This window comes from Nomia melanderi, chromosome 14 (genome assembly GCF_051020985.1).
Source record: "Nomia melanderi isolate GNS246 chromosome 14, iyNomMela1, whole genome shotgun sequence".
NCBI classification, from domain to species: domain Eukaryota; kingdom Metazoa; phylum Arthropoda; class Insecta; order Hymenoptera; family Halictidae; genus Nomia; species Nomia melanderi.
The window spans coordinates 621,580-640,528 of record NC_135012.1 but is presented as its reverse complement, the minus strand read 5'-3'; the positions used below and the strand labels follow the sequence as shown (position 1 = coordinate 640,528).

Below are 18,949 nucleotides of genomic sequence, written 5' to 3'. Positions count from 1 at the left end.
GCAATTACCATAGCGGTAGTTCGCACTTCACGGTTTTCCCCGTGATGCATGGTAACACGTAAATGATAACAGCAACTTATAGAAAGTTCCGTTCGGAAAACCGCAGACGTTACAGATAACGAATACAGTTTCTCCCGTATTAACTACGAGCAATAATGACTGCGATCATGCTTAACCGCATTATTTTCACCATCGATGGTTACTTTGTTTAACTCGAACGATTCGTGGGGACGTAAATTCTGCTTTTACGAGGGAAATTACTTGTGCCGATGGTTATGCGTGCATAATATTTCCAATAAAACTTAATGCACCGTAACGATTCCATCTCCGTACAGATTTACGAAAATATCGAACTGACGAGTCTATTCCTGAAACGTCTTCTTTAACCACTTGCGCTTTTTGTCCGAAAATTACCAACGACATATTGTACACGTCGGTGGTCGTATTGAATTACATATTCCAGATTGTTCTGAAATCTACCACTTCGTACAAAATTATTGGTAAACGACATTTGTGTACATATCTGTATATATGAAGACGAAATTCTTCGCGTGAGATCCTGTCGAGTTTCTCGATTCGTTGCCAGCGCAAGTGGGTAATAGTTATTACGAAAAAGTATCGTTTTCAGTCGTTGCACACAGAGACTGCTTCTGATCTCGAGACGTTTCATTGGAGAGGGAAACGGAGGAAGGAAGAGGAACCAAAATGGAGGTCAGTGGAAGTAAACTCTGTCTCCGGTGACCCACTGATACATTTTCATCGGGTCTGTGTGTGGGAAAACGTACACAGAGAACCAGTCCGAGTAACGTGAAACACGTTTACTTTTTACTTGAAATTCATGTGTTCGTAATATGTATGTATAATATTTAATAAACCGCAGGATTTTATACGTAACAAAGTTTCCTTGGATAAACTAAGGAATACCATGATTAACCAGGAATTTGGCAATTAATTGTCGATTGCGAGTCTAATGATTCATTTAGATTTTTATATTTGATACTTTACGTAATTCAGTCGTTTAATTTACAGTTTATTGGATTTTAATGTTACGAATTGGAGGATTGATGTGTTAATAGTTGAAAGATGCAATTGTTTAGACGACGGAAGGAAAAATGTTGCAGGAAGGAAGACGGAAGAGACGAAGGCACTTTTGATCTATAGAATTTCCTCTAATGGCCGGTTCTTACGCGAACTACTGACCGCAAGATACCCGCAATTATGACTTTTATACTTTCATGTGTCGTTTCGGGTCCTTTCCAGTGTAATTCATGGATTGCGTAAAACTTGTACATTCCCCCAGGGAAAGAGCAGTTGTTTGACGAGATAGAGCGAGGCATAATCTTGTCCGTAAGGAAACGAAGTATTTCCAGTGGATAGTATTATATCAAACAACCGCTGATCCCGTAATTGCTTCACTATTTCAAAATTAAATATCTAACGACGCTTCTGTAATATTCTGTTGTAACTTAAACATTTTCGAAACGTGATAAATTATTTTACAAAAACTATCATATCAAAGGACACGAATCAGAAATGAAATTTGTGACTGATAACAGTCAGAATCTCCAACAGTTCTTTTTAAGGGAATTTATGTCACGCGTTATGGAAATGATTTCTGAACGAGTACTCCTTTCGAAAGCGTGCTCCTTTAAAAATCGAAAGTACTATAGAAAAGGTGTACCATATAACTAGCGGACTCGATATAGGCCCCGGGGAAGGCTTGATGCAATGGAAACAACGAAAGTCAAAGTGAAAGTTATTTTTCGGGATTTTTAGACAATAGTTCCAAATATTCCATTCTAATCGATCGTACACCCACATCGCTTCCATTTAAATCCACCACTGAAATAAATCACAGTACAACTTGTTTCAATCACTTCATACAAGTATAATAAAATATTCAGCAAAGGTAGAAAAATTAAATACACAATAAAATAATCAAATATTCAACAATGGTAAAAATGGTACAATTTGACTTTTACTCTGAATAAGAAACCGGACACGTGTGCACGAATATATATATAATAATCCGTTATACACAGAGATTCATGAATTAATGGAACAGATGCCAATTAATTTTCGCAAAATCCTCGCCGATAATTGAATTACCCGTCCCGCTGGCGAGTACAGTTAATTACCCCCCGACGTCCTGGTTACCGCGGCGTTCAGTCCTGACAGCGGCATTGTAGTTACGCTGCAGGAGAAAATTCATTTCCATTCGCGGTGCGTTTAGAGGATGCATTTTCTAAATAATCATAAGGTGCCCGGCGAGGTCCGATATTACGCGTAGCACGCGCAATGTTATTAGCCGGCGAGCGTATTAAAATGTCACTGGCAGGCGTGACGACAAACGGCTTCGTTGACGGAATAAAAAATTTCTACGCTCATTATACACGCGGTAAAAAGACATTCGCGCTCTTAGAGAAATTACTTCCGGGATTGTTGGCATTGTCTATTAATAATTCCGTGATCCGCGTGACGCAATCGTAATTCATGATCGATCGTCGAGAGTAGAATCACAGATGTCCACGAGTATTAACCCTTTGCACTCGAAGGGCGCCTTACAGTCGCCACCCGATTCAACAAACTTACAAATTTTTATTCAATATTAACCCTCTATGGGCCGAATTTTTGTTCGTGATTAGAGCAAAATTTATGCAGTACAAAATTAATAAATATCCACATATGAATACGAATTAACAATGTATTGAATAGTTTGAATAATTTCATCAAACGAGTATATTTTGTAACTTTCAAGTTACAGCGACGTTAAACTTTCACGCCTGAGCGTATAAAAGTTTAAGTTAACTGATTATTTAATTTTACTCAGCACTTTGAGTGCACAATGAAATAAATCAACAAGATTCCAATATACTAACATGTGACTTCAAAGTTACATGGGCCTACAGAGGGTTAAACCTTGTGTAATGTATCAACACATAAAACATCGAAGTAAAATAGTTCTGTCTCTTAATCTATATAAGATAATCAGTTGTGTTAGTCGCGAAAAATATTGTTAATACTTAGTCAGAAAGCAATGAATATTTTCCATGGAAAATATTGTCGAGTGCAAAGGGTTAACCCTTCGCTGACGCAGATGAAGCTAAATTATATATCGACTGCTTAGATAATTGAACAAAGGAAACTACGTACTGGCGTCTTGTTATTCGAACAATTAAATCATTCGTTTACAAATTAGCGTTCCAAATATGAAAATCTAATTCGAAATGTTGACATTTATCCGCAAAGGGTTAATTGTCGTAACAGATTTATTAAACGAAAGTTACCTTCCGGCATGGCACATCAGAATTCCGACGATACTTTTCACGGAACCGTCGGAAACACGAGAAATTCTACGAGTACTTTGAATAGAGCCAGTTTTCTTATGCTCAATCATAATTGGTCTACGGGGCCCGTTTATGGGCCGTAAACGTTCCCAGAAACTTATAAAATACAAAGTTTAATAGGATTCAATGTACTTCCATTGAACTTTTCATTCGCCGAAACTAATGGCCGATTAAAGGAAACGTTAATTGGTTCTCGTTCCTTCGGATTCCTCGGTGAGAATATAAATAACCGTTTAAACATCTTTTTCCCGAGACTTCATTCCTCGGAACGAATGTAACAAACTCCGAGCGTTTACGGCTTCGGGAAAAGCCCATAAAAATTATCCTGCGCTGGTTCTACTCGTTACTCCCACTGATTAACACTAGAACTACCGAGCATTTAATACGATTAATATGCAATTCCTATAAAAATTGTAACAATTGATTATTTTCAGTTTCTTCAGACATTCATTATAGTATTCAAGTGGAACTATTTATTTTCAAAATCATTTCGAATATTCAATGCTTTGAAAATATCAATAATTGCTGAACAAAAAAATCGAAACCAATCATTTTGACTGGTACGGTAGTTCTAGTGTTAATCAAATTCGATTCGAGCAGTCTAATCAATTAGGTTCCGCTTCTTCGTTGAAACTATGTCGTTTATTCACACTCCGATCGACTTACGTCTACTTCAATTCGCACGTTGCAATATATATTTAAAAATCTGCCCAGGAAACATGATTCTAAGCAATTCCAGTGTAAATTTCCAGAAACATGAATCAGACCGAACAATACACTTTACGATCCTTCATTCTACAAGCTGCCACGTAGATTCATTAAAAGATTTCTAACGAAAGCGGCTGTCTTCGCAACAATTCGAAAAGAATAGACCAGGAACACGATTTTCTCAACGAGACGAGTAAGATCGAACGAAAAAGAGGGCTCGGTTTACGAGGCGATATGCAACAAGACGAATCGCATCGGAAAGTTTCATCTTGATTGCGCGCGGCCGCGAAGTGACGGGTTTCGTGTCACCCGAGCACCGTTTAATTATTTGAAATTTCTCTTAGACGGTGTTGGTTTTCATTAGCGGCAGTCCGGTATCAGGGGACTACAGATTTCTATCCCCGCCCCCGTTCGACGCCGTATCAGAGGCCGCGATAGAACAACCAGTAATCCGGCTGTCCGCTATCTGCTTCGGCTGTCCTTAACAAACGTCGACGGGAGTGGGAGCAGCGCGAAGCGAGGCAGCACTTGACACGAGGAAAGGAAAGGAACGAAACGAAACGAAACCGAGGGAGGTGGCGTCAAGACCAAAGCGGTCTTCGCTCGCCCAAGGTAATATAAAGCCGCGCGTCGACTTCACCTGGTTCAACTTACCTGGAACATCGAACAGCCGCGGTGTCCAGCACGGCCAGGAAGTCCGCCAGTGCCACACCACTTTCTACCATCATGTGAGTCCCTTTAAATCATTTGTTCAGTTCTCGATTGTAATCTCGTTTATTGTATCATATGGGATTGTACACTTTCGAATGAGTATCATTCGTCTTTTAACTCTTTGCACTCGAGAATATTTTTATAAATATTCATTATTTTGATGAAATATCAATATTTTTTGCAACTAACGCAAATACCTTGCATAAATTGACAGAACTATTTCATTTTGATGGTGCACGATGTATTATATAAAATTTAATATTGAATCTTGAGTTTTATCGTTTTGCTCGGTCAAATCAAGTGAGTGAAAGGCGCCTCTCGAGTGCAAAGGGTTAATTGGAAGTTTCTTTTATGCAGTTCGCAAGATGATCTACTTTGAACTGATCTATGTTATCCACTGTTGAATTATGATATCATTTTATGTATTCTATGGGATTGTACACTTTCAAATGAGTATCATTCGTGTTTTAACCCCTTGCACTCGAGCATATTTTTCTTGACAAATATTCATTACTCTGAAGAAATATCAATGATTTTTGCAACTAACGCGAAGAAATATCTTGCATAAATTGACAGAACTATTTCATTTTGATGGTGCACGTGTCGATACATTATATAAAATTTAATATTGAATATTGAATTTTATTATTTTGCTCGGTCAAATCACGTGAGTGAAAGGCACCTCTCAAGTGCAAAGGGTTAATTGGAATTTTCTTTTATGCAGTTCGCGAGATGGTCTACTTTGAACTGGTCTATGTTATCCACTGTTGAATTATGATATCGTTTTATGTATTCTATGGGATTGTACATTTTCGAATGAATTGTGTCATTGATGTTTTAATTGGAATTTTCTTTTATGTAGTTCAAGAGATGATCTACTTTGAACTGATCTATGTTATCCACTGTTGAATTATGATATCGTTTTATGTATTTTGTAGGTGTATTTGTTTGTATTATTATAGATTAGCTTGAACGAACCGTTGAAATAATGGTATTGAAAGTTTGGAGTACCGTTATTCTAGGTTGAACTGTTTGAGATGGTTTTCCCGAGGGAAATGCAACGTTTTTTGTTTCGGATGATAATTAATTGTATTTTGTAGTATGTTTGATATTGTGTGATAATCTTCCATTGTTTTTCGTTGCATTTAACATTGGAGAGTAGTCTGCGAAGTTGGTTTAGAATGCGATGCAAATGGGTCGTAATTCGCTTGTCGCTAATTAACACTAAAACTACCAGAGGGGTCAAACGACCCATGCCTGATGTCTTCTATTTGCAATTATTAGAAAGGTAACAAATGTTTCTCTAAGAAATTATTAAAGAAATTCATTTAGCACTACGCAGATTGAATTGTAAATCAATTAAAGTCTGAGCAGATGCAGTCTTGGAGTTTCTATAACGAAATTTTCAAAAGTCAATTGAAGTGCTCGGTAGTTTTAGCGGTAAGTGATGTTTTAGCGAATATTTGTTCGGAGTTATAGGTCAATGCGATACATTGCGATCGTAAAATTTAATATTCATTGGAAATGAGTATCGCTTCATTGCTAGTAGAATAATGTTTCTAGCGAAACATTTATTTACTTGTAGATCTCTTTGTTTCGTACTTTATGTTTAATTATATTCTGTTAGCATAATTTATTTCAATTGCTCGATATTCACAGTATCGTACCTCTTCTCAAGTTTTATTCCAATCATTCTAACTAATGAACTGCTTTACTTTCGATTTATATATGAATTAATTACTATACAATTTACTTTCAATTTTATTTCAATTAATTCCGAGAGAAATGTAGAGCAGCTTTAATTATCTCTATACTTTCTTACTTCACGTCCTCTGTTTCTTCATTTTTTTCAATAATCACAACTGTGAACAGTGCCTCGGTTCAATAGAATACTATCACCCTTCTAATTTAACTTTATTATTGTGAACTCAAATATCGCTCATTTATATATCACTCGATACTCTTAATTAAAATACTTTCCTCTGTCCTCATACAGCCCTGGTACACAAGACCCGCGCAATAATAATTGCAAATCGCGGAATAATAATTGCAAATGCTCCGACGTGCACGTCGCGGTTTACGCTTATCAATTCAAGTTTCTCAAACTCGCTTAAATAATACCTCCATCAACAGAATTTCGATGAAGCGTCCGATGATGGCATCAATGGTAACCAGATTTCAAACTTTGTGCACCTATAACATTCGCAAATACAAACTGCATTTAACACAACATTGAATAAAATCTTTATTTCATTTTCAACTTTCCTATAATTTCTCACAGAAGAAAATCCTGTATTATAAGAAACAAAATAATCCTTATCTCCAACAAAATAACGCGAAGATTCTTCATTAGCATAAAAATTCGCTGTCTTATAATAACAGTCTCATGAATATTCATTAAAAAAGCAAACGAACAACTGGTGCAGGATGAAATAACATTTTTCCACGAGCAACGTTCGTCGGTTACGTGTCTCGTTTCGTCGAATAAAGACAACGGGAACATCATCGCACGAACAATTCGGATGATGCAGTATAAATACCTACTTCTCAGACCGTCGACGCATTACGACGTCTGATCTCGTTAAATGATATTCAACGATAAGTGGATCACACTGAATATTGCGTTAGGATGCAGACGTTGCATAAGGTGAACACCATTATGCTCGTACGCCGTCTCGCAGTTATTATGTAAATCATCGAGCCAAGTTTCGCTTATCAGCATCGATAGATTCGATCGTAGTATGCACCGAGTGCGTTTACGTGTCACGAGCACGCGTCCGTGTAGGCAGTACATTCAATTTCAACTGGTTTTTCGAGAAACACGACTTACCAGAAAAAAAGAGCGTTAAACATATCGATGAGTAATGCTGAATAATACTGGCCGTTGTTAATTCAGAAAGTCGCTGATATATGCCTCGCACGCGAAGGAAAATATCTTCTGATTTGCATAGGGGAGATATTGAAATGATAATTATTTGTAAAAAGTTATTCAATGAATAAGGAATTCTTAAAAACGCACGGCGTAAGAGGGACCAATTAAAATTGACTTGATTGCAGTTTTATGAGGCGTTGAAATTCATTTCTAGAGAATACTATATATTTATGAGCGTTATTAGTTTCATGGTTAGTAGTTTATAAATTCATTATGAACGATATATTGACACGAATCCATTACGAACTAATTACCCGGTTACTTAAACGTCTAAATGATGTATTAGGTCGTTATATATATTTCGAATGACTCGTTCGTATTTTTAATTGTACAACTGGTCATGATATTTCTTTAGAAGCCACGGGTTAACTGATTTTTCCTCAAATCGGCCAAGATCGTTTCCCAGAACGACGATAAAAATGGCGGACGTAACTGCCGTTTCTTCCGGGTTGATTTCATCATTCAACAATAGCCTTCTGTTTTTTCGCACAGGCTAAATCTGTCGGAGAACATAAAGCTTGAAACCTTTGTCTCAGAAGACAAAAGGTTTCGATGATTCTCATTCGTTCGACTATAAGTGTCTCTAAACTTCAAATTGCTACTTTCGAACGAACGTTGTAATTTAAGCTAGCTTAGCCGATTACACTAATAATTATAATAATTAGCTTAATCATAAGGTGGAGAATAATTGGAGTTTTAGTAATAATTATAATTACCGAGTAGGATACGATCGTTTATTCTTCGAACGTAAAACGATACCGTCGAGGTGTATTTCATAATTACGAATTATCACGATTATTACCGTTATTCTTACCGTGGGCGACAGAAACGTGTCACACGTGAGATCCTCGCCTTGAAGCCCGTGAAAGTGAAAGGACTTCTGATTTTATCTTGCACAACGAAATGCGATTCAGGGGTTAAAAGTACATTACACCGGTTATTCTTACCGTCCCGGTTATTTCTGAACTTTAGACCAACCTATTAACACGCTTATTAATCATCGGCAGGCGTCCATCGATCATCATCGATCTCGTTGCTCGGTTTACTTTCTAAAAGTAAATACCTTATGGAACGATAAAAAGCGCATTGAACGAAAACTTTACTTGTAACTTTAAACATTTTCAATTCCAATATATTCCCACGTACACATTAACCAGTTAACTGTGTTTGACGAGTATACACGTCATCTTAAAACTCTTAATGGTGCTAACTTTTTCAATGACTATTTATTTTTTGAGGCAAACATATAATTCTTATTCGTTTCGCTTTAGTTTTTCGTTAGGATATATTTTAAGTGCATTCGGCCTGCATTTAATGAGTATACACTTCATTATTTGATTTTATTGCACAATGAGTGATTTTTCAAACTAAATTCTACAGTTAACTGGTTAAACAGAGAAATAGCAGATACGTTTTTAATTTTCAAATGAAGCTAATCAAAATTGTGTTCTTAAGAATACTTTCATAACGATCTCGTATCATTTTATGCGATCACAGATACACACTTACAATTTCTAAATGCGATTAGGATGAGGAACTCTGATTAACAGACTCGTATCGCGGAATTAGATTAAATCTCCCACTAAAGGAACCGTCGACTTTCCTCGCGAGGAAAGTTTACGCCCGTTCCAAAGGAATCAAGAGGAATGCGACAGTTTCCGATGATCTCGTTGGAAGCCAGACGAAAACTCGATAAAATAGAAAAAAAGGGCAACGAAACGATAAGGCACTTTCTCCAGGCCTAAAGTAGAAAGTTCAGCTCGATTGGCGCGGTTGATCGCGCTTGACAGAATAAATACTCGTTCGTTCTTTTCTTCTCGTTGCTTTCGTTGCGCCCGGTATGCGATTAACAGAGCGGGACTAGCGGCAATAAAATTTTTACTCCTTCCTATGGACCAGAGTAATACACCGGGTAAATACCAGTCGGCCCGCTGAATAATGGATGCCGACGGAAACGCGTGCCGGTGCACGCCCTTTTCTTTTAATGTCTCGCGTGAACTTTCACTCCACACGATTTTATGTAGATTTTATGCGTTATTATTATACTTGACCCTATACTTGAACTCATTCGCAACTGTTATTTCAATCTTTGTTCTACAAAATGTAAGAACCGTTGGAAACAATCGTGCCACCGATGTTTACATAAACGATCTCTAAAGTTAACTTGTAGATACATAGTGGCTTTAATTTCGATATCGTTTCAATGAATTTTCTGCAATATTCGTAGCAACGTAATACTTAGAATAGACAAACATATCGATACTTCTAGATTGATAAATAAATAGTTTATCAACGATCACTTCGTAGAGAGTTTGATAGAGTTGTTTTATTTCAAATTTCTGGATTTCTTTCTTTAGCCCTTCGGACTCCAAAAGATTTCTATTAAAAATACCCAACACACCTTCTGACGAAATATAGTCAACATTTCATGAGACTAATTTAACGAGAAATCGTACAAAAATTAAAGAAAGCGGCTGTTTCATTTTAATATTTCGCCTATGGAGTGCAAAGAGTTAGTATCTATTAGATTTGTAAAAACGTGACATTGGATAAGCATCGATGAAATCTTTCACTTTCCTCGAGATTTCACGTAGTTTGTAGAATGTTAAGGGTCTGGTGGTGAAGCAGGAACAAGTGTATTCGAAAATGAAAGCATTTCGGCTGGAAGAAAGACCGAGTGACGAGGGAAAGAGAAAAAGAAGCGGGAGGAGAACCAGGCGAGAGAGAAGTAGCCTCGAGCAGTGAAAGTCGCAAACCGGGCTGAACTTTGCCGGGAATGGTCAGAGCGGTGATTTAACGCGATTCGAACGGAAAAATCAGCGAGATGAAATTATAAAAATACTCGGCCGCCTACCTGACCTCTTACATAAGAACGGGACACCGATTTATTTTTCTGCTTTAACTGTGCCAACGCGGTGACTCAATTGCTCGCTTTTAACGCAGCGCCTGGAAACCATGAACGCGTTCTCTCATTGTTGCAACCAGTTAATAACAATCTGAATGGAAGACAAACAAATATTATTAGAAGACAATATTACGAATAATTCAATCGTTTGACTCTATACTTCGCAAATTACAAATGAACTGTGATTATATAACATTTTCGTGGAATATTCGTTCTAACTATGCTCTCAACCCATTAAAATTTGTTTTTCAAATGAATAATTGACGTAGTATGCGTCACGCGAGTTACGTAGTAAACGGTAAAACGATAACGCTTCAATTACTGGTTTTTACGAGTAATGGAATAAATGAATATATTACTTTTGGTAAAAGAAACGTGCGGTTTTTACGAGTATAATTCTAGTTAATGAATTACGCTACTATTAACGCAGAATTGTTATGAAGTGTAGAATTCGAATAGGTTTTCATGAGAACAAATTGTCTTTTCAGGGTGGTGTGGTCGGTGCTGTTATTAATGGCAGCCATTTTGGCGGAGGCAGCGGTACCAGACCCTCCAAGGCCCGGTATCACCACCGTCGGGTCTTTGAAATTAGCGACAGCTGCTGACTGTGCCGGCGTTGTCGCTTTCTCTGCTACTCAAGCTTCCGTCGACGTGAGTTTTCCTTCCAAACGCAACTCATCATTCTCAAACATCGCGGAAATGCGTTCGATGTTCCGGAATTCGTAAATTCCTACGTACTACAGCAAAGTCGAACACTTTGAACAGTAACGCTAAATACTTTTCTTTCACAAATTTCTAAACGTTTTATATTAACATTTGAAAACATGAAAGTGAAGTTAGACTTTATGTTCCATTCATGATCGTTAACGCGTTGACTGCCACGAGAACTTCGAACGTTTCGTGTAATGATACATATTCTTTCGTAACAAAGGCAAATGGTAGAAATAATTATTAATGACTCATTATCACAGTGTTACACTATCATCTAGCTGTCTGTGTTACAAAGTATTTCTATTCGATATCAGTTTTCTTATTGTAATTGTATTTAACACTAGAACTACCAGTCAAAATGACTGGTTCCGATTCTTTTGTTTATTAATTATTGATATCTTCGAAGCATTGAATATTCAAAATGATTTTGAAAATAAATAGTTTCATTTGAGTACTACAATGAATGTCTGAATAAACTGAATCTATTGTTACAATTTTTATGGGAATTGCATATTAATCGTATTAAATGCTCGGTAGTTCTAGTGTTAAGCAATTTTGAAGCAGTCAACGTGTTAACGAAGGAATTTTTATATTTGAATCGTTTCAATTCCATTTGTCACTTATTCTAACAGTGCTAACGATGGAAACAGTAATCACGATAGAATGTTAACGATGAAATAAACAAAGGAATAATTCTGTTGGATAGCTCGCCAGAGTAGTCCTTGCCGAGACGCTGGTCGACAAAGGCGTAGGCTACGTCGCGCAGACCGGGATCTTCACGACCCACTGTCCCGGGCTGTATCAGTTCAGCTTCGCCGGTTACGGCAGCACCGATCTGCAGCTCACGCTGAAAAAGAAACTGAACAACTCCGACAGCTGGCAGCCGGTGGTCGGCGCCGGTCCAGGCGGAGGCGCCAATTTGATCCTGCTGGAACTCGAGGCCGGAGATCAGATCGCCGTTTTCGTTGATTCCGGGAAAATAAACGACAACGCCACGTTCTCCGGGTATCGAATCGCCAAGAAGTAACTCGAATCGAATCGTTGAACCTCTGAAGAGACAACCGTTTCCTCAAGATCGGAGACCGTTCCGAAAAATCGCGTTGAACAATCGGGAATATTCGAAAAGCTAAAGATCCATAGGACATTCGATCCGAAAATTCATTTCAATCGATCGGGACTCAACGTGAACTAAAAATCCTTGATAAGGAGAAAAACACCTTCGCTTCGGTAATCAGCATTTTCATTGTTTGTTTGGTCCATAGTTTATTGTGAAAGATGTTCGTTGTTATTTGTTGAAGGCTGATTACTGACGATCTTGGTATATATTTTATCATGGTTACCTGATATCGACCTGATGCTGAAGAGTGCAAAATGGAGAGAACTCGATGTTCGATTGATATTTGATCAAACTGCGAATTGATGATACATTATTTTCTTTTATCGTCCACTTGCCAAACGGGATCGCTCGTAGTGATTGTTATCGGAAATTGTACGAGTTCTGAATTGGAAAATGATCGATCAGAGCGGTTTCAATCTTCTCCGCGAACCTAACGCTTTGTGATAGCCCTTTTACCTTCATTCTCTCTCTTTCTCTCTCGAAATCTCTCGTTTCTACCTTGAACTCGGAATTCGTGAGCTTTCTTCTCTATTCTTTCCTGTTCTCTCTTCTCCCCTTATCTTCTCTGTCTCTATGTACACTTTCTCCTTCCGGTGTATTTTCATTGTACATATACCTTCGTATTCTAAACGTGTGTACAAATCCTTCAATTCTTATATACTATTTTTTTGCTTTAATCTTTTCTCCTTCGTAAGATTGTCTTTCTCTCTTTCTATCTTCCTTCCTATTCGTTTATTCTCTCTGATACCTTGCCTCTGTACCTACGCTATTTATTTCTACTCGTTTCTAATTACTTTCTAATTATTTCATATTTACAGTTACTTGTACGTCTCCCTTATGAATACCTGTCAGTATTACGATCTCAAAATTTGCTGAAGTTGCCATGAAATATTATTATAGACCGAAATTTTAAGGAAGCAAATATTTACCTATCTTTCTTCTTTTTCTTCTTCTTCTTCGAGGCTTCCAAGCTTTCCTCGCCTTGCACACTTTTGTCTCTTATTTTCGTACTTTCTCTCGCCACACTGTAATTATATGCTTCCTGCGACTAGTCTACTCTCTCTTTCTCCCTGGTATTTTATTTTCTTTCATTACAAGCTTTCTCCTTTTTACTCATTTCATCTCTAATTGCTTCCTGAAACTTTTAATAGAATTCTTTTGTTTCTTCATTTTTTTACTCCAATGTGTTGAAGTACCTGAAATTTATTGCGTTACTGTGTATCTATTATTCACACTTCTAGGTGCTATTTTCTGATTCTACATTAAGTAAATATTAATTGTTTGAAAAATTCTTCGTTCTCTTCCGTTCATTCTTATTCTTTTGTCTTCTCTACTTCTCTACTTTTGTCTTTTGCGATCTATTTCTGAACTACCTTTGTAAATTTTTCTCTAGTTCAGATTCCTTCTTCTTTACTCAATTTTCTTCTACTTCCTTGTTACTCTATGTCTCCGTTCTTCTTTCACTATTTCTTCATTTGCCTATTCTAGTCTCTCTATTCTGTTTTCTACAACTCTCACATTCAAATTCCTGCACGCCAATCTTCTGGTGACTTTACTTATTTTTTTACTTTATTGTACTTTTACTCAATTCTTATTTTATTTTTCTACCTATTACTTTCTACATTATTTTATATCGATATTTCTTTTCTCTTCATCATCCTTCATTTTGTTTCTTCTTCTTCTTCCTCTGTCTCTCTTTCAAAATTCTCTGTCATTCTTCTATATTTCTATCACTTGTTTTCTCCTCTCTACTTTCTTTCTCCTTTCATTCACTGTCATTCACTGTCATCTATTTATTGATTCTACACTATTATTTAAATACATTCGACTCTATTTACTTCTGTCCCTCTACTGAAATTTCGTTGAAAAATTTGTCTACTTTTCACTTTCCAATCTTTTCTCTTCAATTCTTTTCTTCTCCCCTATGCTCTCAGAATATTTTTTCTCTAGTATTTTCAATCTTTTCTCTTCAATTCTTTTCATCTCTGAATCTTCTGTTCTTCATTTTCAGTCTACTCTTCTACTCTATTAGCTGTTTACTCTCTGTGCAGACATCTCACTCATTAGTTCCGCAAACTCTGTACATACTTGTAAAAATTCCCGTTTTCGTCTTCCATCTATACTCTGTCTCTTTTCTTAGCTTCGTCTCTGTCTACATCTCCGTCTCTTCTATAATTCTGTATTCTACTCTATCATTTTCTTCACTTCCTCCTTCGAAAACGCAAATTTCATTCTTAATCTGTTAAATACACGCCGCGGGAAACGCGACGTCTCCTCTAGTCTTCTTATCGATACGATTAGGAAATTGAATGCTCTAATAATGCTGTGCATTTTACTTTTACATAAGATATACCTTTTCTCTTCTTTCTTTTCAAAAACGTTACTAAACTTCGCTCTCTTTTTATTCCCATCTGTTGGTCAATCTTATCGTTTCACTATTCTTTCGACTGTCTCTGCAAAAACTTCGTCTCCCTTTCGTCGACAGCTGCGAATCTCATTCTCCTCTTTTTCTCTCTTCTCCCCTTTCTATCCGCTTTCTCTCGAAATTTCTGTGACAATCTCTCTCATAACGTTGTATATAATCTTTCACACGCTGAGAGAATTGTGCTCGTACCAACGCGTGACAACAATGGAAGTTTCTGTCACTCTCGCGCGGAAAAATCTGTTCTTACTTTCGTTCTCATTTCTGTTCTCCCTTTCTAATCTAGTCCTCCGCAGCTATCGTCCACTCGATCCACGCTGTCTCACGAAAGAACGACGCGAACACAATCTCTGACTATTTCTCTCCCTCGTGCTGTGATTCTCAAGTGCTATAAAACTGTTTCTACTCTCAAACAGCCAATTGTTTCCTGTATCAGGTTAAACGTTTACATTTTTAGCTGTTTCTGTGAAACGTGGCAGTTGCTCCGCCGATTTCTCAAATTTGCCCGCGAACGCGGAACAACTTCAACCCCTTCAGACCTAACGTGCAGTACAATTCACAATAATTTCGTTGTTTCAAAATAAATTCGGGAATTATCGGTCAAGTAAAAACGGAGTAACAGGAACCTGGTTTATCGACCGTTGACGCTAAAACCATTCCGTAGGTTTCTTATCGGATAAACTTGAATTTTAAGCGTGCAACGACAAAAAGCGAGGAAATATTTTGATTAAATAGTTTATGAACATTCAGGTCTGACGGGGTTAAGTGAAAGTCTGATTTTTAACGAAAACACAATTGATACGTTGACCGATGTGGCATTTACGTACGATTTCCATTGGGAAAAAGATCAAAGGTTTACTGTGAGGTATTAATAAACATGAATCTTTCTCTGATGAACATGTGTCAGTAGAAAAAAGAAAAAACTGTCAGGTTCGAAACGGACCAGTGAGAATTTTTCTAAACGTCGTAACTGTCAACGTGCCAGAGGCCGAATTAATGGCGGTACAAGCAACTGTTACCGCGTCTGGTGTCTGTGTTTAAAAAAATAAAACGATCGGCTCCTACGTTTCTGTCTTTCTTTTCCAGCATTCTGCTCTACCTTCTCTATTTTTTCTTTCTCTCTGCTGAACTCTCTCCGCCACTCTGACAATTCGTCTCCAACATGTAAATACCGTGATTACTGTTTCCTCCGGGACGCCGCGTTCCGCCATGTCCGTCCAACTCCGTTCTTTCACGGTGCGCTCGCTATCACAGCGGTTACGTCGTCGAGAGAAGTCGATCAAAACAAAAACACCGAGCGAAACAAAAGGACGCAAAAGCGAGAAGAACACGACAAAACGAGCAAAACGAAAGCAATAAAATGAAAAACAACAGACGAGAAACGTTCGAGCGTGTCGAAGAAGCGTGCACGCGGCTGCAAAACAGTGCGTTCTATTACATTTCTCTTTTCTCCTTCGTTTATTTAGTTTTTTTCCCTTTATTTCTTTTTGGTTTGTGTGAAGCTTATAAAATAATCTTGTATTAATCGCATTACTTCTCTATTTCATGATCAAACGGTTATTTCGTATGTTTTCTTGAGTACATTCCCCCGTATCCTGGAGGAAGAAGTTCGTCATTCACGGAATGTTTCGATCAATTGTTCAGCTCCACGGGAGTCTCAAGTTTTCCTTTGTACTGTTCCACCACCTGATTCACTTCTGTCACGAAATCGACTACTTGATCGGGTGCACGGCCGATAAACGTCAATGGATCGAGGAGATCGTCGAGTTTATCGTGGATCGGCTTGAAATAAGGATCGTTCCTGATCCTCTCGACCAGATCGTTGTCACGACCGTGTTGCTTCACTTTCGCAGCGGCTTCTTGGGATAATACTCGTATCTTCTCGTGGCACACCTGTTGCAATCATTAGTATTAATCAATTGAGAATCTTTCTGGAAAAAGGGTCTACAAGTCAAATGGCAAACCGAGTGCAGAGTTAAAACTTTTACTTTCAATCTCTTTAATGTATTGCTACGTTTGAATCGATAAGCTTATAGATAAGATTTTCGCGAAAAAGAATACGTAGATCTATAGATCTAAAAACATTCCCAACTATTGTTACGCATACGTCGATCAATGTCTCTACAATACGCAGGTAGGTGATTAACTTTGACTTACTAACGAAATTTCGATGAAACCTTTCGAAATAATCACTTATAAATTATTCTATAGAATTATTTCTAAATTACTCGACAAAATACTTCGAATCTCGTGAACATTACCTGTCTATCGCCACCAGCCTTCACCATCGCCATTATTATATTCTCCGACGCCATGAAAGGCAGTTCTTGAGCCACGTGTCTCTCGATAACCTTGCGATTGACAACGAGACCGTCTGTGATATTATGGAGGATCATCAGAATCACATCTGCCGATAAAAACCCTTCTGCCAGCGTGATCCTCCTATTCGCCGAATCGTCCAGCGTCCTTTCCATCCATTGTGTCGCCGCGGTTTGCAACGCATTGTTCACTAGAATCATCAAATGCCGGGCTATGCTGCAACACCGTTCAGACCGCATAGGATTCCTCTTGTATGGCATGGCGCTGGAACCTATCTGCGTGCTCTCGAATGGCTCCTCGACTTCCTTCATGGAAGCTAGAAGCCTAATGTCGCTGCATATCTATGGATTTAAATAGCAAAGTATAATTATCGTTTGCAATCAATTATATACACCAACTTGTCTCCAGACATACGAACTTCAAATTCAAACCTCCAAACAAACACCTCGAAAATGAGTTAACTTCGAATTTATTTAATCCAACGCTTCCTCAATCGCACACGAAATTCAAGCTCAGGTCATGCACTTTAACCTAGTCCAACTTTACTTTATATTCACTCACTTTATGTATTGTCGCGCCTAAAGAGCTGAGAACATTCAGGCACTCGACGTCGACTTTTCTAGTATAAGTTTGCCCGACCACTGGGTAAGTTTTCTCGAAGCCAGCCATCCCGGTTACTAATTGATCCAGTTTCTTCACCTTTTCTCCGTCTCCTAAAGGTATTCAATGAAATCTGTCAAGATTAAGCTAAATACGCAGTCGAATGATAATCTGTCGATTGATCAATGCACAAAGATATCCGATTTCCTTATTTTCTAAATTCTGCAGTAAACGATTAAACATTTCGAAAGCACGGTGCATATGCTTGCCATTGAATAACTGAAGAAAAGACGCCTGGGTGCCAGTGGTGCCTTTCACTCCGCGGAACTTGAGATCGTCCCTAGCTCGTCGCATGGCTCTTTCGTCCATCATGAGCTCGTGGAGCCACAGGGTGGCTCGTTTGCCGACAGTCGTCAGTTGGGCCGGCTGAAGATGAGTGAAACCCAGCGTTGGGACGTCGCGGTACTCCATTGCAAACGTTGCGAGCCTCGACATGCAGTTCGCTACTCTTGGCAGGAGTAAGTCGAACCCACTGCGTAATATAATTAAATCCTTGCAAAGAAGATATTAGAATTACACACTGGACGTGAAATGTAGTAATTAGGTCGCGTAGCGTGAAAAGACGGATTATTGAGAGGATGGAGAAATTATTTAGGATTAACTTATAGTTCATCGGAAATTAGACGTTTCATGTCGCACGATTAAATCGGTTTTACCGTATTGTCTCCAACGTAACAACTGGTTGCGCCTAAATGGATAATGGGAGCAGCTTTCGGGCACTGGTTCCCGAACACGTGTATGTGAGCCATAACGTCGTGTCTGGTCAGCCTCTCTTCTTTCGCGACGGCTTCGAAATCGATGTCGTCTATGTGATCCTCCATTTCGGCGATCTGCTCGGCCGTGATGTCCAAACCGAGTTGCTGAAATAGTTTTCTACAGTTAATTCCTCAGATTTTAACCCTTTGAACCCTGTAGTCTCCAATATTGCACCAGGAATAATATTAGATATTTTAATGAATCTTAAAGAAACTACCCTATAATTATTAGATTCTTCACGCATCCAAATTTTCTACTAAGGAGGAAAATGAAAGATCTAAAAAATGTTACAGCATTCTTCATTTTCGCTAGGGATACTATAAAAATCAGTTGCAGTTGCTGATAGATTACAAAACTATCT

The 18,949-nt window shown here is 38.1% G+C and overlaps 2 protein-coding genes across 2 annotated transcripts in view; one reads left to right on the top strand and one right to left on the bottom strand.

Moving 5' to 3' along the window:
- Positions 1 to 4,591: 4,591 nt before the first annotated feature.
- On the top strand, positions 4,592 to 16,383 carry C1q-VP (C1q-like venom protein). Its single transcript, XM_031981824.2, has 3 exons — positions 4,592 to 4,783; positions 11,092 to 11,254; positions 12,021 to 16,383. Coding segments are annotated over exons 1-3 (486 nt in total). The 5' UTR covers positions 4,592 to 4,781; the 3' UTR covers positions 12,342 to 16,383.
- Positions 15,906 to 18,949, bottom strand: part of Adsl (adenylosuccinate lyase) — a 31,683-nt gene continuing 28,639 nt past the window's right edge. Inside the window, exons 2-6 of the mRNA XM_031981697.2 lie at positions 18,489 to 18,692; positions 18,042 to 18,324; positions 17,734 to 17,885; positions 17,115 to 17,513; positions 15,906 to 16,746 (exon numbers count right to left, since the gene is read on the bottom strand). Coding sequence (XP_031837557.1) covers positions 16,486 to 16,746; positions 17,115 to 17,513; positions 17,734 to 17,885; positions 18,042 to 18,324; positions 18,489 to 18,692 — 1,299 coding nt within the window. The 3' untranslated portion in view covers positions 15,906 to 16,485. The remainder of the gene's footprint in view (positions 16,747 to 17,114; positions 17,514 to 17,733; positions 17,886 to 18,041; positions 18,325 to 18,488; positions 18,693 to 18,949) is intronic.